Consider the following 21,019-nt stretch of genomic DNA (forward strand, 5'->3'; position numbering starts at 1 on the left):
TATGCAAATCGGTATCTAATTTGCATGATTAATGAGGAAAGTTTATACATCCGCCAAATTCCATGATAGGACTCTGAAACATGTGACATATGTAACTGAGGAAGAGAGAAATATTAATTGATATGAACTATGCAAATGAAGACCTCATTTGCATAATTATTGAGAAAATACTATAACAAGATGGCCTTGATGGATGGTCATGATTTTTGGTACGTGGATAGCTTGTGCGATGCTTAGTATGATTGGACGATAATTATGCAAATCAGATTCTAATTTGCATAATTAATGAGGCAACTTTAAAAATCTGGTTTGTTCCATGAGATGACTATTGAAATTGTAACTGAGGAAGATAGGACTGTTAATAGATAGAAAATATGCAAATGTGGGCCTAATTTGCATACTTAATGACTACCTTGTATTATTCCACACTGGCAAATGACGGCAATTTCATACATTTAATACTTTTTTGTGGCATCGGGAAGTTATGTGAATGTGAACATCGTTGAATCAAATTATGTTAATAAGGGCCTCATTTACATAATTGATGATAAATATCAGCATAACCTTCTTTGTTAAGCTCATAATTTGTTAAGCTCATACTTTGGACCTGTTACATTTTAAGACAATCAACTGGTATGATTTATAATTGATGAGAAACACTCCTAATACGTCAGTCATAAAGGTTAAAATCATTTGGCGAAGGTATGAGGTCGTGGAACTCTAGTGAACGATTTGTACTCTATGGTCGTGGCTTTTTTGACGTTACTAACAGTGGAGTATTGTGTGAAATCCAGGAGAGAAGACTAGCTTGTTAACCGTTAATCTAACGTTATAGTTGCGAATTTTCGAAACGGTTGCGAAAAATCATATGCAACGCCCCGCCACGTTTCACAAGTCGATGATATTTGGCGGACTAACGTACCTCAAGATTCCAGAGTTGTTCTAGCCTGGAAACCATACCCTCGGTGGCTCCCCGATGTCTCTACGGCACTGTGAGTGACCCCGCCCGCCTTGGGTCGGCGGCAAAGTAGGGTGTAAGCGGAAGTAGGGTGTAGCGGAAGTAGGGTGGCAGCCAGAGGTAGAAAGGCCATCAGAAACTGGCTGGGCCTGGTAAAACACCACTAAGCCGACCCCTAGAGACTGGGACCAGGCTAGAGTTGTTCTGAATAACCACTAATCTAAAATATTTTCAACCTGCTTTGTATAATGACGGATAAATTGACTCTAAACGTCGGTGGTCACATCTTTGAAACGACTAAATCTACTCTTGTCAACGATGCAGATTCTGGCATGTTGGGCGCCATGTTTAGTGGAAAATATTACGTCAAGGAGCAGTACATAGATCGAGACGGGACACTCTTCAGGTACGTGCTTAACTTCCTCCGCACAAGAAAACTGGCTCTTCCGAAAGACTTCAAGGAACTTCACCTGCTAGAGATTGAAGCTGATTTCTACCAAATTCAGGGGCTGATCCAAGCTCTCAAAGAGTACAGGTCTCGTCCCGAACAGAACGACGTTGTTTTGATTACCGTGTCATCATCACTAGATAGATCCGACTACACTCCGCGGCCATCCTCTAACCCCATCCCAGCTTCAGATTACGTCACCATAGGAACCAGTTCCGAGGAAGCTAAGAAGATAGTAGAAGACCTACAACAGACCCTCTCAGGAGAGATTGATCTGAGCGACTATGTGGCAGCTCTGATCGCGGGGCTCCTGAATAACGGGTTTAGTATTCAGACACAAGTTGCAGTCCCAGCCAAAAGCAGCATGTCTGATAACAAGTACACCTGGACATTGGCACGAAAAACAAAGCACGCCAGCAGTCCCCCCGAGAATGATCTTATTGAGAAGGGTATTGAGCATGGCCAGTAACTGGTAAAATATCCTGTCATGTCCAGACTTCTATATAAGTATGAAATTTGTTACTGATTTTAACCTCCTTTAATATACCAATCAACAATATACTTCCTTGCTCTCTTAGACTAGTACATATTAACTACTCTAACACTGGTGGCAGCGGTGGGATAGGGAGATGGCAGCGTGGTCTGCAGGACGGCACTCACGGTGTCTCGTACACGTGGCCGGTGGCTCTGGCTTCAGCGACGGCAAGAAGAGATGGCTGGGCACATGGCAGGCGTGGTCGGCTGGCAGGCTCGGTAAGTGGACGGCATGGAGACACGTCGGGCGAGCTGGGTCTGTGGCAGTGTGGTGCGGTAGCAGGCTGGCTAAACGGACGGCATGGTAGCATGGTGAGCCGGGGCTGGCTGTCGACGTGGCACGTGCCAGGCTGGAGGCCTGCCCGCCTTAGCCCGGGACCTCAACTCCCCCTCTACTTTACCCCTGAAGGGGTTATTTGGGGGAACCCAATGTAGATGTAGATGTTGCATCGCTGCATGGACGGAGATTGCTTGGGTAGCTGGTGGTCTTGCTACCGGGCGACTCGGTAGCTGGCCAGGGATGGCGTCGGGGCGGGTCCGGCCGTTCGACAACGGCAACCACGCGTGCACCGCTATGCCACCAGTGTTAGAGTAGTTGTGCACTAGTCCAAGAGAGCAAGGTACTAGTAGAGGTCTTCACTCGTGGCTTGCATCCAACATCTCTTCGGAGATTACAACAACCTTAACTCTCGATGAAACAGCAGATCTCTGACTTTGCTTCCAATGGGGAAATGGAGGAAACTTGCAGTCGCCGGCGCAAAAGTAGCCGACCGGCTCTGTGTGTGGCTATGAATAATTTCTTACTTACTTAATTAGCTGTATAGAATCATGTATCATTAGAACACCTGTTTATTACCATAGCAATGCAAAATTTGTTATGATTCTACATGTACTTTGGTCAAACACCACAGCCGACTACATACATGCAAGGCCTTAGGCTATTGACAGGATGATCCTGTCAACAGTGGAAACATTTGCACTGTTGACAGGATGATCCTGTCAGTAAAGAAATTGAACTTTTAACAAGATCATCCTGTCAACAGTGCTGATTTTTCTACTGCTGACAGGATCATCCTGACAATAGCCACTTCCTTCATTAATTGATATGCCCCGGTGGGAGGGGTGGATGCTTTAAAAGTCTACAGCACTCTGTTTGGCCAACTCAAAATTTTCAGCATAAAAAAGTCAATTGTGACAACGAATGGCTGTTACTTGCAAGTCAACACAATAGCAATATACGCAATATCCAGTTTAACGTCTTCTGTCATTGTCGTCAATTGTTGCTAAATTCAGCGTAGAGGGATCGGATTACTAAGTATCTGGACGGTATTCGATGTAAATGATGTAATGTTAACACATTGTGAAATGTGGAGCCTACCGCGACATTAGACAATCCACTACTATGAGTATAATACCATCAAGCAAAAACATTTTGAATGGGTCACAGCATTACGGTTTTAATCAGATAAAACCTCCTTGGTCACACCACATTGAACTTCTTGGAATTTTACAGAAAATTATGGAGTGAGGCCACACCAATTTAATTTCTTGGTTAACAGATTCTTTAAAAAAATGCTAAATTCCTAAATCAACACGAAAACAGAATCTCAGTCTGTACTTTTGTGCACACAGTTTCAGAGTGTGAACAGGTTCAAGTTTTCACCCCAGCCTTCTGCTTTTATGATTTTTTTTGCTTAAAATTTAAAAAAAAGTCTGTTAACCAAGAAATTAAATTGGTGTGGCCTGAGTGGGTGGCATGTAAATTAAAAAATGATGGGGATCCTATGAGAATGATCTAGATTTAAAAAATTCAAAGGCTACCATGATTAACAGAAGAGGCAAGACAACAACATTGCACAAAAACATATATAATTTATTATCAAAAAATGTACAAACGTCTTCCTTAGCTTTTCGGTTATACTACTTACTACATCTGAAGAAAATAATTCATGAACTTTTTGAATTGAAAAGAAGTCAGATCAGTAAAATATCAAGTCTGTTACAACAAGCTTATTACAGTTTGTGAATGTGGCTTCAATGCAGTATCAAAAGTATTTTCTACCTACAATATATGGAATACAATGATATGCAATAGCTTGTGATTGTTGAACTGGGCATTCTTCATTGATACCTCATTTTAACGCTAACGTTATCTGGCTGTAAAAGTTTCTCCCAAAATGACAACAGAATATGTCACATGTACATATAACATGTACTTTCAATTCATTCTATCAGAATACATTTGTTGCTAATTTTTTGCAACTCACATTCCTAGCCAAGAACCATTTTGTTCTATTTTAAGGTAATTTTCTGTGATACCACATCAACAAAAATATGATTCAGAATTGAAAAATTAATGCAAAACAAAACAAAACATCTCTTGAAACAAATACTTTGCCTTATATTCAAGACTTGAGAGTGGCTTAAGGTTGAGAGTAGGAAAATATCTTTGGCTTGGTTTGTCAAATACATATGGTACTCACTTCACATTCAATATACCTTGACACAATCACAATGATATTCAGTGGCTTTGGCCATTTGGGTTCAAAACAGAGTTCTGTAGCAGCTATATGGCCTTCAAACCATGGTTTGGCCCCAACATTACCTACGTAGCTACAGATACTTAACCTCCGTCTATTACAGTCAGTAATGGCAACACTGTCACTGTTATACATGTACATTTTGGCACTTCAATTTTAGATGACACAAGAGGTTGGAATACTGTATGTGGTAACAAACAGGGTACAATGTACGACATGTATATGACACAATTTTGGTGGGATATTCATAAAGAACAACACTTCCTCATAGTATAATTGATACTTAACTTTAGATGACAAGTAACTTTGGCCAACAATGAGGAATTTGATATCATAAGTAACAAGTGGCTTCATTACAACAGAATGTACCTATCGATATCGAGGATATGTCTCACTGCAAACACTACTAGCAACAAACCTGTTCTAGAGAAGAAAAATAACTAGAAAATCATTTCCCGTGACAAGAGCTAAATGTATACTACTTTTGAAATTATGTAGAAACTTGTTAAAATAGAAATAATACTGAAAACGTACAAATTAGAGACCAAATCAGTCACTTGTTCTGCCTCTTTGATAGTCTACAAAATTATTGTGAAAAACATGAGGGGGTGACATACGGTATCCCCCTTCAAGACCCCATACCAGTGGTATATCAACAACTGTAAACTTGTTTTCCTTAATGTCCCTGAGAATGCCCCAGTCCAGAATTATTATATGAGGAAAATCCAGACACATCAGCCAATGATGAGTCTGCCGAGGTATTGCTCACGTAGTCTTCTAGATTGCGTACTCTTTCACGTAGGACGTTGAGCTGATCACGGTTACGAAACCGCTCTCCCTCCAGCGCGCGTGCGCCGCGTGACATCTGTTGCCGAAGCTGTTGTTTCAGGTTCTCTTGTTCCTTTGCAATCCTCTCTGCCTCTTCGCCAGGGGCGGCTATTCTGACCGTGCGACGTTTCTTTGGTGTCGGTGAGTTCGCGAGCGTTCTCTCTCCCATTTCAGCAATGTTTTTCAAATCCTGTTGCAGTTGATGCTCTTGCTGTAGCCTGTTGTGTTCCTGTCTCAGTGCCATCAACTCTTCTCCCATCTTTCCTGCCTGGTCAAGTTGCTTCTTTCCAAAGCTTTCCAGCTTCTCTATCTCCTCATTTAAAGCTTTTCTCTCCCCTTCAAACTCACTCTGCACTTTCTGAAGTTTTCTCTTTAGTTTTCTGATCTCCTCCTGGTGTTCCTTGATCTTACTGTTTAGAGTGATCTGCTCCCGTTTCGAGTTTTCACGAAGGCTTTCGAGTTCTGACTGACAGGAAGTTAGGGCCTGAGCTAACTCAGTCTTTTCCTCGTCCCTGTTCCTCAGTTCTCCTTGCTGAGCTGCAAGCTGTGCACTCATAATGCTGACTTGGTGGTCCAGTTGTGTGCACTTTTCTTCTGTATGCTGCATCTGTGTTATCTGTGCTTGAAGGTGGTCAAACTCCTGACGTTTCCGAATGACCTCATTTCCTATAAGATCAAGCTCAGATGCAGTCTGACCTCTCACACTTTGAATCCGCTGTAGGTCATCCCTGTCGGTGTCTAACTTTCTCTCTTGCCTGCTCACGCTGTCCTGCAGTTCACGCTCCTTTTGTGATGCTTGGTCGTACGCTAGTCTCGAGTTCCTTACCGCTTCGTTAAGCCTCCGCAGATCCGATAGAGTCTCTTCCCTGTCGCTCACGGCTTTACGCAACTTTTCTTCAGCGGTGCTCAACTTGTCTTCAATTTCATTCAAATCATCCTTCATAGCCGACAGCTGCTTTTTCGCATGTTGGAGGCTGTCTTGTATAATTCTGTCCTCTTCCCTTGCGGAGGACACCTTTTTCTTCAGTTTCACCAAATCTACTTCTTCTTGTCTTACGTCTCTCTGTAGTCGCTCCAACTGGTCTTCAGCTGTTCTCAGCTGTTGTTCGGTTTCTCCGAGACGATGTTTCGATTCCCTGGTCTTGGTGATCAGCCCGTCCCGCGACTCCTGCAACATGACCTTCTCGTCTGACAACGTTTTGACGTTTGCCTGCAGGGTTCTCTGCTGGTCACATAGATAGTCGTACTCTTGCTGCTGCTCCTTTAGCTGCTCGTCTAACCGCTGCACCTCTGCTTGTTTCCGCTTGTTCTTGTTCTGCACTTGCTCCAGACGTGCTTTCTCTTCCTGTATGAGTGCTTCCAGCTGGTCTGCTTCCAGCGTTTTGTCTCGTACTTGCTGCTTCGCTAAGTCGAGGTCAGACCTTTCCCGCTTCAAGGTTTCCTGGGCTTGCCTATACTCCACAACACAGCGCTCCATCCTTGTTGTAACAGCATCAAGGTCATTTTCCTTGTTGTTTATTTCCTGCTTTATTTCTGTCAGCTCTGCTTTTCTATCCTTCACGATTGTGTCAAGATCCTGGCTCTCCCCACGAAGGTCCTCTAGCAGATCCTGGAACTCCTTGACTTCCCTCTGTGTTTCTGCTAACACGGTGTCCCGTTCTTTAGTTGCTGAAGCCAGCTCAGCCTTGGTGGCGAATATTTTCTCCTCTAGCAGTTGAATATGTGTCTGCTTGTGTCCAAGATCCTTATCTAGTTCTTCCAGTTCTCCTTGTTTCACTTCCACCTGTCCCTTTAGCCTCCCCAGCTCAGCCTTGCGTTCTGCAAGGACTCTTTCGACGTCTTTTAAGGCTCTGTGCCTTTCTGCTTCCCTTTCCTCAGTGATCACAACCTGTGCTTCTAGCTCTTGCAGAGTTTCCGTTAATCTTTTTGTCTTGGTGTCTAGAGCCTGGAATTCTCCATCCCTCTGAGCTATGACCCTTTTGATGTCTTCTACGTCTTGTTCCAGTCCTGCTCTCTTCTTTTCTGCATGTAGGATGTCCCCTTGCAGCTCTGACAGTTTGTCTTGTGCGTCAAGTAAATCATTCCCAGTCTCTTTAGCTCTCTTTTCGAGTTCCCTTACGTCCTCTTCTGTGGTACCTAGGTTGGCACGTGCTTCGTCATATCGCCTTATTGTGTCCCCTGCCTCGGCAGTTGTTCTTGTCAGGTCTTCCCGACACTGCTGTAACAGACGGTCAGTCTCCCGTAACTCTGCTCTACGTTTGGACAGCGTTTCCTCTACACAAGCTATCTCTTCTAGCAACTGCCTGTGCTGATCCAAAGCATCTTCCACAAACTGATCATCTAACTTGGCACTCTTTGATTTTTCTTTTAAACGTTTGGCTGTTTCTTTGAGCTGCCTGTCTTGTTCTTCGTTTTCATCTTCAAGCTCGCGGAGGTGTTCTTCCTTTTGCGTCAGTGCAAGGTCAAGAGCTTCGATCTCTGACTTCCTTCGTTTCTTCTCCGTCTTAAACTTGGAGAGAAGCTCGTTCGTCCTTGCAAGCTCATCCTCAAGGTCGTGATGTTCGGGTACGTTACACATCAGGGGTGCAGCACCTTCTACAGGCTGGACCACGGGAGGAACAACGGCTTCATATCCAGGAGGTGCTGCCACCGGTACTGGGACGGATCCAGCTGGGGCATAGAAGATGGGTGGACTCCCTTCTCCATCGTCATCTCCTCCTCCTCCCCCTCCTCCACCACCACGTCTCCTTGGGGTGCTATAGAACCTTGGTGGCCCTGCAGGAGACCTGATCACAATCGGGCTCCCCGGTTGTCTTGCTGTTGGAACCCAGTACCCACTTCTCCCTCCTCCTCCTGCAGTGGGGACCCAGTAGCCTCCCACACTACTACTCGGCACCCCAGCCTGGCCCCCTGGAACTTGTTGACCACTCGTAGAAGGCACCCAGTATCCCCCGGTTTTCCCCCTGGCTGGGACGTAGTACCATTGCGGAGCTGGTGTGGTTAGCGCTGCGATTGTTTGAGCTTGTTGTGAGAGGGTATCCCGCAGTGCGTTCACTTCTGTCATCAGTGCTCCGACGTCATCAGCATTTTCATCCGACAGCTTATCCAATGTAGCTTTTAACCTGTCCGCATCCCGCCTTTGGTTCCTCAGCGCTGCCAGGAGGTTGTCGACTTGCTGCCCTTGATCTTCTTGTGCCATCTGACTGGCGCCAGCTTTACGTTCCTGTTGTTGAAGCCTGTTGCGAAGGTCATCAAGAAGATCCTGTAACATCCCGATTTCGTCCTGAGCTGTGGCCAGCTCTTCTCGTGCCCGTGACGTACGCAGGTTTGCCATGGATTCTGCATCAGCCATCTGCTGCCTCGTTAGAGAATCTGCATTTCTCATCTTTCTCTGAAGGTCGGCAAGCTGTTGGGCAAGGTCGTTCAGATCTGATTTTCCCCTTACTTTGTCCCGCATTGCTCTTCGCTCTGCGTCATCCATGGTGCCTCTCAGTAGGTCCATCTCTGCCTTAGCTTCAGCCAGCTTATCTTCCACTTGTGTCTGCATGTCCCTGACTTTCTGCTGTAGTTTCCTGTTTTCTGCCTCGAGCTGTCTGGTCTTGGCTCGAGCTGCGTCGGCATCCCTCTGCTGCTGTGCTATGTCCCTCGCACTTTGGGTGTAGCTATCTGTGGCTTGTGCTAGCTGGTCCTCAAGGTCTCTAATAGCAGCTTCAGCCTGTTGCTGCCGCCTTTTCGCATCAGCTGCGTCTTTAGCTCTCTTCTCCAACGCATCACTGAGAGATTTCTGTAAGTCTCCCAACAGCTTCCCAACCTTGTCCCTCTCGCTCTGAGGCTTCAGTGTTCCCGTGCCCCTCTCCACATACCTTTTCAACTCTTGTACTCTTTGCTGAAGATCCTCTGGATTGATGCTGGTATCCATGAGGTCTTGAAGGCCCTGTTCTGCATCACGTAGTTGCTTTGCAAGGGCGGCTGACTGTGCCCTAAGGGCAGCTACCTGTGCTGCGAGCTCCTGTGCTTCTGTTTCCTTGTCTTTGAGGTTTCTGGCTTGTCTGGCCTTTTCTTCAAGCTCCTGTTGAAGAGCTTCCTGCTCAGCCATACTTTCATCATGGGCCTTACCAAGTTCCCTTCTTAGTTTATCGATCTCTGCTTGTGAGGCTTTTAGCTTGGCTTCTGCCTCGGCTTTCTGTCGGTCAAGATCATTTCTTGCTCGTCTCAATGCATCATGATCCTCGTCCTGGTCAGCAAGTAGCTGCTCCAACTCGGCCAGTTTTCTCTTGGCTGCATTCTTTTCTTCTTTCTCTCCTTGAAGCTCTCTCAATCTGTGCAGTAGCCCATCTCTCTCCCTTTCAAGCTTCTCTTTCTCCTTCTGTTGTTTGTCTGCTTTCCTTCTTGTGTTCTGAAGATAGTCCTGCAGTCCTCCGATGATCCCCTGTAGTTCAGCTTGCAGTCCCACATTGCCCTGCATCTGGCCCTCTTTTAACTCGTCCTCAAGGTCCTGCAGTTCAGCCGTCTCATCAGCGATCCTCTGCAGTACATCGTTGAGCTGGTCCTGCAGCTTCTTGTATTCTTCTTTGGTTAGATCCAACTGTTGCTGCTTGCTGACCATAGCTGCCTTTGCATGTGCCTTCTCTGGGGTGCCTTCCTCCAGGGCATCCATCTGTGCTCGCAGATCGTCTATCTCTTCTTGCTGTCGTCTCATCAGGTCTCTCTGTCTCTCCATCTCCTGCTCGATTTTGTCTGCCTCTTCCTGTAACTGTTGTACCTGTCTGAGTTTCTGTGCCAGGTGGGCCAATGGCATACCTTCTGTCAGCCTTGCCAGCTCATCTGCGGCTGCTTGCATCTGCTGTTCCTTCCTGAACAGCTCCTCTTGAAGCCGTGTAAGCTGTGTCTGGGCATCCTGAATGGATCTCTCCTTGTCTCCTAACTGTGAATCTAAGGCATGGTGGAGCTGTTCGTGGACTCGCCGAGTCCCTTCGTCGTCTGCCTCATCTATGTCTATAGCTGTCATGTGTAGTGGCTGAGCCCCACTGGGAATGAAGCTCTCTCCCGCGTAAATGTTACGCTTGTAGCGAGCCTTTCCAATGTAGGGGCTTTCTTCTGGCGATTCCCCAAGTTCTGCATCAGGCGGCGGTCGGTAGCTCATTGGTTCAAACTTGGCGTCTAATTTGTAGAATGCAAGCTCCTGCTCTAATTCGTACTGCTTCTGGCAGGCACGTGCTAGCTCGGCCGTTTTCCTTAGCAGAATCTCATCTTTGGCATCTAGCTGATTTTCAAGCTCTTGTATAGAATAGTCCTGATCTGAACCACTCTTCCGGAGCCTCTTTTCACGCCCTGTACTGACCTGTAGCTCTTCAAGTGTTACGTTGTGTTCGTCTTGGAGAGCCTGTAGTTCCTTTTCCCTCTGCTCAAGGGATCGCTCCAGCGACCGAATCTCTTCTTGCCCAAACCGAGCTTTTGCCTCTTGCCTGTCTTGATCCGTAACCTGGGCTCTGTCCAGCCTCTCTAGACTTCTCAGACAGAACACGGTGTAGAGATGAGCATGGGGCATGCCACATACCGGGTTCTCAGCTATAGTCACCTGGATAAGGTCAGGAAGGGGGCGTAACCTGGCTACCTCAGAAAGGGAAGACAACTGGTTCTTTGCTAACTGTAGAACTCTGAGGGCCTTCAACCTTTTACCCATCCACGAAGGAATATGCTCTATCCTATTCCCACTTAGATTCAGAACCTGAAGATTTGTTAGTGTCTCTAAGCCTTCTATAACACTTATCCTGTTGGTAGCAAGGCTTAGCTCTCGGAGATTCGTAAGCTTCTCGAGACGTTCAATCTTCTCAATGATGTTGTTGTTGAGGATAAGGACCTCAAGTCGACGAAGGGCTTCCAAGTTTTCGATGTACTTGATCTTCTTGTCCCCTGTAAGAGTGAGGCTGAGTTTTGTGATGTACCCCAGGTCTTCCTCCCCACTGATTTTCCTGATGAGCACGTCCGTGATGTAGCGAACCCCCGGTTCCTGTTGTCTGTGTTCAGCATCTCCATTCTGCTCTCCTCTTCCTCTCTGCACCAGAATGCTGTCTGCTGATCGTCTGCCAGGGGGCGCAGCTGCACTTCTGGACCTTTCTGATGGAGCAGCTCGGGCAGATGCTGGCTTCCTGTAGGGAAACACAGTAAAAAGGTAAAATGGTCGAACCTCAGACTGAGGACAAAGCATGACAATTTTTCATTAGCTAGAAGTGCAATGCGGCTTTGCTATGGCTCGCATATCTAGCCAAGCACACAGAGTCACACACCCCTATTCTTCTTGATGAGTGTGTTGGGTTCTTTTACATGTAGAGGTTTGAAGCTTGACGCTTACGCCTGAAGATTCCCTCTTTTCTGTCACAACTGTTAGGGTACTGGATATATTCTATTACATACCATAGCAGATATAGTTAATGCAGAAATGTTCGAAGTGTTCTTTTTGCGGTAAGATTTTTGCCATTAAGTTAAAACCACCACAATTTTTTTTGCCCTCCTACCCCCTTGTCTACTAGATGTCTCAAACACAAACTTAAAACCACCGCAAACACTCCATTTTCTCCCTACCGTAAAATTGAAACAATGTAGACATAAATGCATTTAGAAGACTAATTTTGCCAAGATCAAAAAAGGACCTAACTTTAGAAAGTTCCTACCTGGCACTGGCAGGCTTCCTGGCTTGTGTTGCTGAGTCACGCTTCATTGTTGTCCAAGTTTGGCACAATCGCACACATTAGGCAATATGGCACTGTGGCTTCAATTCACCTGGAAAAGTAACAATTCACTCATCATATATAAGGCTAGATACCTAAAGAAAACATCAGGTACAGGTTGTTGAACAATTTGACAAAGTCCTTCTACAGCAACAGCTTCTTTCAATTATGCAACTCCCCGACAATTGTTTCCCTCCCGAATACAACCCACATGCCTTCAAAACTAATGTTCACTGCCACCTATACAGGCTTTTCATTCACGTCAAGATACTTTAGAATCCCCATTCCCCAGGCTTGTTAGCGGATAATTGGATTAGGCATTGGCCTTTTTGTATTAAAAGTCTGTATGATCTCCACCAACTTAGTTCAGTGCCCAGATGTGGTATTTTGAATTAATTTTGGCCTTGCACTGAGCAAACTTATTAAATAAAGGAACTGTGGTCTTCAATGATGGTACTTCTGATAGAAACATGGAATGCATGAATGAACAGTTAAAAGATGTTTATTTGGACTTGAGGTCTCTTATGCAGGGAATCCACACTCGACAGAGGATTTCAAATCAAACATTTCAATGCCCATATGTTGCTAAATCTTTCTAGTAAGAATGACATGTTTTAGTGAAAAAAATAAGTATCTACTTGAGTCAATTCAGGTACATTGATGTTCCGTACAGAACCACATTATTATCACCAATTGCATAATTTGATGACAGATAATATATTTGATTTAACCTACTTACATGTAGTTGAACCGAGGTCACCTGCTGTACATTCTAGTGTCAACATATGATCAAGTGTAGTATTACAGCTACATACTAACAAACCTGACTATAGTCTAGCCGTGGCGACTCTTTAATCGGGTATATTTTGCTGTATATACCCGATTAAAGAGTCGCCACGGCTAACTATAGTCTAGCGAGAAACAGTTATATCTACTTCACCTCTCAACTAACAATTTTTTGTCTAAAATCATTTTGGACCCCAATGATCATGGTTTCAAGTCCTCTGTTTCTCTCTAAAAGTCCGAACCACAAAACCAGGATACGCAAAAAAAATCCCAAATCTTACCTGCTGGTGTTCAAGTCCAAGCCCAGATACCTTGATTTTAAACCTTACAAGAATCCAGACAGAAACACATTTCTAAACTTCGTCATGCTTGACAGCGTTGTCTTCTCCCCTATAGCCTATATAACTCCGTCTGTGTGTCAACAAAAGCCCCCCTCCCCGCAACTCGACTCTCCAAAAAAAGCCTGCCTACCCCAAAGCCTTGTTCTGACTGTTTATACTTACACAACTTGTTTGTAACAAGCGCTTGAGCATCTAAGATGTCCTTACCTTCGAATGAAGGGAAACCTGAGACCCTCTTACAGTTGAAAGTACCGCCAAAACCCGATACGACATTTTTCAACCGTTCAACGCCGCCATCTTGTTTCGTACAAATGATGACCTTTGACATTCTTGCTGTTCTTAGTATAATTCTTAGCTGCCTACTAAAAAAATGACAAATAAAATCACAATTTTTTGCAAAAAGCCCTTTAGAGAAAACGAAACGTACCTTTCTTTAAGTTTCATATTTCTTAATTGTTAAGTAAATGTGCAAAATGAAGGGATGTGTATAATTCAAGCGCTGTACAAATAAGGCACTAAAACAGAAACTAGAGACACCCAACAAGGAAGTTTCCAAGATGACGGAAATGGCGTCGGTAGCTCAGGTACTTCGCTCGCGGTTTCGCGGTTGTCTCGCGGCCGCTGTGGCCGGGGACTGCATCGGTGCCGAGTTTGAAGAAGGCCGCTCCCGTCCAGTCGATAAGGTGCTTAACGCTATAATAAAGTTTAACATCAGTTCTCGTAGCACGTACGATTTCGCGCGTATGTGTCGGGTTTGGTGTCAAGTTCAGATGCACGTTTTTGCTCAAGGTAGCTATAGCTATACTATAATAGTATAATTTGAGCTTTTAATCAATTTGTCGTGTTTTGTTATACACTAATACAGATACTGGCATATGTGGACCACGTCAACAAACAGAGAGGAAGGGAGGTGGCATTTACGGATGACACAGCCATGGCAAGGTATTTAACAACTAACATTATCATCAAACATATATAATTTTAGCTTCTCTTGCTTACAATCTTATACATTAGCCCTATCAACATGTAACCTTATCAACATGTTGATAAAGCGAATGTATAAGACTGTAAGCAAGAGAAGTCCTCCAACAGTAGCAGCGGCTCCTAACACAAGTACAGTAACGTTAGAGTAAGAACATTGCACTATGTGAATTATGTTACCTTTCCTTTTTTGTTTGCAATTCAAAGTTCATTATATACTAGTAACATGTAAACAAGTGACAAAAAATTATACTTCCTAGTCACAATCAAATCCACTTTAAGATTTATAAGAAATTACGTTGTTTCGGTATGCAGTAAATGTCAATACATTGACGATGCTAAAAGGCCATGACTTCTGTAAAACATAACAATATCCACACAACATCTGCTTGGAGATACCAATATGCCAACCAAAGAGGTTAGTGTAGGAACACAAAGCCAATAGCTCCATCAATGCAGATTTTACAGTGATACTCTTCATCATACCTCCAGGTCTGTGGCGAGCTCCCTCATTCAGTGCAAGGGCTTTGACGCACGCGACATGGCTACCAGGTTCGCTAAGGAGTACAAGAGGGAGTCTGGCCGTGGCTACGGAGGAAACGTCATCACCGTCTTCTACAGACTCCTTGAAGAAGACCTCCAAGATGTCTTTGAGCCGGCACGCCAACAGTTCGACGGGAGGGGCTCTTGGGGCAACGGTGGGGCGATGAGGGTTGCACCTGTGGCACTGTATGCTTACGGTGATGTGGAGAAGGTTAAGGATATAGCTAAGCAGACTGCTATGATAACGCATTTTAACAGGGAGGGCTATAATGGGGCTATTCTGGAAGCATTAGCTGTTCATCTTGCTTTGAAGCAGAATAAAGACGAAGACTTAAATGTGATTAAGTTTGTAGACACATTACTTGAGAAGATGAGGATAGTTGAGGGAGATGAGGCAGGTGGCAGCCAATCAGAAGGGCCCAATATCGGCCAATCAGAAGACAGCAAAACTGGCCAATCAGAGGACCCTGAAGGTGACCAATCGGAAGAAGAGAAAGGGAGCAAAGAAGCAGCAGCATCAAAGGAGGCGTCCTTGCCAAACCAGCCCTACTGTGCGAAACTAGAAATAATGAAGGAGTTTCTACAAAAGGAAAACGTCTCTAGGCAGGACGTTCGAGACCAACTGGGAAATGACATCAAAGCGCTGAATTCTGTTCCGGCAGCCATCTTCTCCTTCCTCCACTGCATGCGCTCTGTTGACGACATCCCGACGGACAACGCTCTGGAACGTACCATAATCTACGCTATCTCCTTAGGGGGGGACACAGACACCATAGCCACTATGGCAGGGGCCATAGCTGGTGCATATTATGGGATAGAGTATGTGCCACCTCCGTGGATGAAGGCATGTGAGGGAGCCAATGACGCGGTCAGGTTTGCTGACCAGCTGTATTGCCTAGCAACAGGAGAAACAATAGAAAAGGACAATGGGGAGAAGGATAAGGGGGATGAAGCAAAACCCAGTACAACTGACTAGTACTTGAAAGTTGTTACAGAAGCAACAAGATAAAATGATTTCTCGCTTTGAAGATCTAGTTCATTATTGGTGTGTGATCAAGGTAATAACTCCCCAAGATCAAGATAGGAACCACTAATGAACAGTGACATAAGCTAGGAGAAAAACTATGTCACAACCTATTTGAAGTATTAGTTTTTGGTGTTCTGTTAATTGCAGGATATTATTGATTTATGTTTAATCTAATGAGATTATTGTTGAATATGGCTGTTTTCCCTATTACTAAGACATTGACATCAATGTTTAAATGGTTGAACAGGTATTGATACAAAAATGACTTTACTGGCTATTTTCAACCCTTTTGATCTATTTTGGGTTTAATAACTGTGCAATGGAGGGATTTTATTGCAAGGAGAAAATAGAATGTTTAAGGAGTGCATAGTAGCCTGAGTGTCATCCTGTTTCAGTTCCAGGCTCTACCTTGTTTGGTGAAGGTAGAGCCTGGAACTGAAACAGGATGACACTCAGGCTAGTGCATAGTGCCAAACTGTAAAAAGGATCCCAGAGTCTAAAAAGTAAAATTAGATCTGAACAAATATCAGTACATTTTTATGTTGCTGTTTTTTCATTATTCCAATGAGGCTGTTTAACAGTTTTTGATTACTTATATAGTGAGTAGATACTGTCAATTTTGAATAATTTTTTTTCTAAGTTGGCTCATCTCACCGTGATTTATGTCTTTTGTTGTGACTGATTGTGTCAACTGCGAACTTAAAGATATTATTTTTTACTGTGCTACAAAATTTAAATGCCCCGAACATAGATGAAGAATTAACAGTACAGAAATCAGATACTTGACTGCTACGTTTTGAGTCATAATAGATGTTGAGACCGATGACATGCATGCCCTTTAACCTCAGGGCTTTTTGCCATACCACTGGCTGGTCACTTTGCCAAAGGCACAGTGGGGGGCTGAAACCCTGACCAAATGGTTTGTCATATATAGTAGGCAGAGCTCTGTACTGGATACCATATGTTTTCATATGGTCCATGTACTGTAGTGTTAACAAGAAGTATAAGTATGAATTTCTGTACTCACATTCATCAAGTAATCAATAACAACAATTGTGGCAATATTGATGTTTATATCATTTAAAGAGGCCAGCCTATATTCAAGTTGTGTTGATATTTGAATGAATATTCATACTGAGGAGAAATATATCGTTATTATACTAAACCAATGATGCTGTTTGATGACATACTTTATTTGCTATCATTGCATAACATATGTATTTTAAGAGATAATTGTTAACGATTATACCATTGAAATATCTAAGAATGTTTAGAAATTCGAATGATAACCATCAGGAATACGTTTCTCTTTGCCTTCACCCTGTTATGTTCTGCCAAAGTACTTTGACATATTGTGTTAAAGTGTCCCTGTTTACTGCAAGCACGTTTCATCTGTCTTGCAGTTTATCAGTGTCATAAAATTTAACAATTCTAGTGATTAAATGATGATAATTAAACTAGAAAGCAGAATTTTTGTGCATAGATATTCAAATTCCCTGCCAGAAATTCTCACAAATATTCGAATATGCAGCCATTCTTTTCATAGATCGTCCTTTAGATTTTAAAACAGCTTGCTCCTAGCCTCTACAAGGCACCATAGGTCGCTGGGAAAATAGTAGAAATTGAAGTCTACTCGGCCAATTTGTACTATTTTCCCAACACCCTTTGGAGCCAGGTATATGCTAGCCTGCTCCAGTAATTTAATTGGTTAAGCATACCAGTATAGGCATGTTGTCACTAATGTCAACCTCAGATAACGTGATTAAAACATCTGGCTGTACTGTCTACACTTGAAACTTGGCACTGATCCTCATCATCATGACTTGTGTGTTCAACTGTTACTGTTTAAGTTCCACTTGGAAACAGACAGTGTGATGATAATAAAAATGACTAAAAATTTTACCTGTTTTTAACAATTCTTGGAGCCACAAACTGCTATATTGTATCATGTGCAAGTAGTCTGTGTCATGCTTTGAATGCGATCTTTAGATCTATACTGTTATTAAAACATTCAATACCTAGCAGCACAGATTCCTGTAGTCTGTGTTTGAGAAAAGATTTGATGGGATAAACCAGCATAAAATGGCTCATCGAATAAGCAGATCGCTATTGAAACATAATTACATGCAATCTGTTGTGATAATCATGTAATGTCAACAAACAAAAGGGTATTAGCTAAAACAATTATCATGGAAACTGTTCACTGCAGGAAGTTAGGGACAGACCAGTTGATAAACTGGGAATGGAAAAGACCTTCTTTAATGTCATAATTACGTCACACATTACCTAGCCTCCACCAGACCTTCCTATTAAGGGTTTATGGAGTAGAATTCGGCAAAAATAGTTGAATCTGATAATTGAGCAGGAGTGTCATTCCGTGGCAAGGCTAACACTTTCCCGCAAATTGGGCAAATTAAACAGTATAGTGGTCAAACTCTGCCAGCAAATTATTCACCCTATAGCCGGCGTAGTTAGTCTGCTGATAGAGACTACCCATCATCTCACATCCCCCTCATGGAGACTTAATGGTTCACCCCTGTGTATAGGGCTCATCTGTCTTGATAAAAAAATTCTGTGCCTACAACTTTTCTAATTCACTTGCATGAGTCAGTGTTTACATCTTCAATTATTCATACAGACAGTAATGTAGTAGTACCAATCAATAAGTAAGCCAGGGGATAATGATATAGGTGTGGTTTGTACAGAAACTATGTATTGATAAATGATTTCAAGACTCAGATCAAACAAGAGACCCATACATTTCTAGATCCACAAGTTAAGGTTTTACGAAGCCTCTGCGAAAGTGCTTTGGCGAAATAGCCAATTCTATATATATTGTTGACTGTTATGTACAGATACAGTATTTATTGACCCAGCTCGAAGATGACTCATTTCACAAGTTTTTTCATCGTTTTACAAAGACTCCACCAAAAATTATAGGAAGCCCTAAGGCTAAACAGCTGAAATGTATGAAGCGAGAAATGCAATGCCGGGACAGAATAACCAGGGATAGGATTTCTTCCCCCATGTTTACATTCTACTCAAGGGAACCACCCAAGGTCAGGGGTCACTGGGGGTGGCCCATTTTGGATCCATGCCAAAAGACCCTTGGTCCTCAGATACTTTAGGGATTTTCCATTAATGCTGTAAAAGGTGGTGTGATTGACAATGACCTTGCTCTCTATTATCTAGCTATTCATGATCGTCATCATGGCTTGGTGATGATGTGAGTTCACAAATTGGGGGTGACCCATTTTGGATCCAATGCCAATACACCCTTGGTCCTCAGACTCAGGGGTTGTCCATTGATGTTGTGAGAGGGTTTTACTGTACATAAATGTAAACTTAAAAGAAAAACATTGGTTTGATTCATACAAGGACTTTGTTCTTTACGATGTTGGTATTGATTTCACACGTTGGAGCAGCTGATTTTGGCTAATTTGAGATGTTTTCTAACCGGCAGGCTTTCTGACAATGCTGCCAAACAAGCCAGCTAGTCAGAAATATTACAGCATCCATCCGAACATCTGCTTGGAGATTACATTTTGGACTACATGCCAGAAGCCCATGGCAACTCCTCAGATATTTTAGGGGTTCTCCATTAGTGTTTTAAAGGGACTTTCTGGACATGAAATATAAACATGTTGTTTTGTTAGGGGTGAAATAATCTCAAAGCAGATGTGGGGATAGAAAATTGTAATAATATCAGGTGTATTTGCAGCCAGTGCCACAGGCAGGTACCCAATGTGTAGGAAATGTTTAAATTCAGCCCGCCAAGTTTTCTGACACACACAATTGATCCTAAAACACATGGTTTACTGGGTTACCAATGTATCTGGTATGGCAAAGGGACATTATGCTTCTCATATGCTAGCATTGGGTTAGTAATTTAAATCACATTGGTAGCTGGCAATCATTATGAAACAAGTAGTGTTACAGGTAACTGTGTCTATACTAGTCATCTGTCTAGTGTGACCATTTTCTTCAAGATCCCTTGAGCAGTCACTATTTGTTTGTTTGTTTGTGTCTTTATTTATACTTGAAATTGCACTATTCAGCCATCAGAGCTGCTTTTCATCGAGTTGGGAGGAGTACTAGTGTCAAGGGGTAATTTGGAAACATAACAAATGTTTACTTATAACACTATAGACAGGTTTGACAGTAATTTATGGTTCAAAATGTTACGTAGGTAGATCTAACGTAGCATGGCCTATTTACGTGCAGAACCTATTTACGTCCGGTTTGGCTCATGTCCACATGTCGCGGTGTATTATGCCAAAGCCTGTTCTCATGAGCAATAAAGTACATCATAAGTATGATCCTTAGCCATCTCTTTAATTTTTGCACAGCAAAACATAATGGCCATGCGTTTACCACGTGAACGCCACGTGCCGCGCATGTTGGGGAAATTTACAGATAAACATTTTTTTTTTCCATCGTGTTAAGCAAGTGGCCGGACAGACGATAGTGATTTTACTATCATTTGTCTGCAGACTACTTTGGACAGTTACTGTGCATTTTTTTCTGGTCTATGTTCTTCAAGCATAGCGCTAGAAGGGAAAAGATTCAGAAGTGGACGATAATGGGTTACCCTAGCACAATTCTTCATCATATACCTCAGTATAAATACATGCTCGGATGGCGTTAAACAGGCGGAGAAAAACTTACAGACCATGCATTTTCTTTTTAGAAGAGCTGATATTTCTGCCCATGGGTTTGAAATTTGGCTCTGTCCGCGCTGTTTTAAGATAAATACGTTTTGAATAAATCGGACGATAATTGGTCATCTTACGTTACCACGATTTAACTGACGTGGGCTGGTGGGTATAGGATATGATTAACAGTGCAAGATAGACAATAAATTTAGTCGCCTTGTTGCAATATGCCCCATAATCTCGGCCGGAACCATGAATTAAACATTGTATGCATCAACTACATTCCAGGGTCGGCAGGTATCCATCCAATGGGTGACGTAGCTCTAAGTCTCTACAAATAACAAAACAAAACCTATGGCATAGTCAAACCTAGACATTAGTGACCAAGCAACGTTGTACCATACAAACTTGTTGAAACCCCCAGGAATTTGACTAAAAATCTGCTTTGTTTTGTTCTCAAGCACCAGATGAACGCTTGAAATATGTGACTGAACAACACAATATACATGTATGTAACGTTATGTATGTATGTATGTAACATTGGCAAAATTGTGTTTTAGAGAAAATGTCCAGTTTTGGCACCAAAGTCCTAGAGTAGGGGCTTTCAAAAGGGATCCAAGTGACAGTGGGAACTTTTATGATAGATTTGC

At 43.2% G+C, this 21,019-nt stretch overlaps 2 protein-coding genes across 3 annotated transcripts; one reads left to right on the forward strand and one right to left on the reverse strand.

Annotated features, from left to right (window-relative positions):
• Positions 1 to 1,334: 1,334 nt before the first annotated feature.
• LOC136446196 (ADP-ribosylhydrolase ARH3-like) lies at positions 1,335 to 17,616 on the forward strand. 2 transcript variants are annotated; one of them, XM_066444510.1, is made up of 3 exons: positions 1,335 to 1,364; positions 14,029 to 14,105; positions 14,637 to 17,616. In XM_066444510.1, the coding sequence occupies exons 2-3, from the start codon at positions 14,098 to 14,100 to the stop codon at positions 15,661 to 15,663; spliced, it is 1,035 nt and encodes a 344-aa protein (XP_066300607.1). In that variant the 5' UTR covers positions 1,335 to 1,364; positions 14,029 to 14,097; the 3' UTR covers positions 15,664 to 17,616. The 2 variants fall into 2 exon arrangements, with proteins under 2 accessions (XP_066300607.1, XP_066300606.1); XM_066444509.1 differs by lacking the exon at positions 1,335 to 1,364 and adding an exon at positions 13,690 to 13,846.
• Positions 3,793 to 13,477, reverse strand: LOC136446195 (centriolin-like). The gene is made up of 3 exons (XM_066444508.1): positions 13,371 to 13,477; positions 11,980 to 12,088; positions 3,793 to 11,457 (listed from the first exon to the last, which is right to left on the reverse strand). The coding sequence occupies exons 2-3, from the start codon at positions 12,024 to 12,026 to the stop codon at positions 5,157 to 5,159; spliced, it is 6,348 nt and encodes a 2,115-aa protein (XP_066300605.1). The 5' UTR covers positions 12,027 to 12,088; positions 13,371 to 13,477; the 3' UTR covers positions 3,793 to 5,156.
• Positions 17,617 to 21,019: the final 3,403 nt, after the last annotated feature.

The sequence above is a fragment of the Branchiostoma lanceolatum genome, chromosome 12 (assembly GCF_035083965.1).
Source record: "Branchiostoma lanceolatum isolate klBraLanc5 chromosome 12, klBraLanc5.hap2, whole genome shotgun sequence".
Taxonomy (NCBI): Eukaryota; Metazoa; Chordata; class Leptocardii; order Amphioxiformes; family Branchiostomatidae; genus Branchiostoma; species Branchiostoma lanceolatum.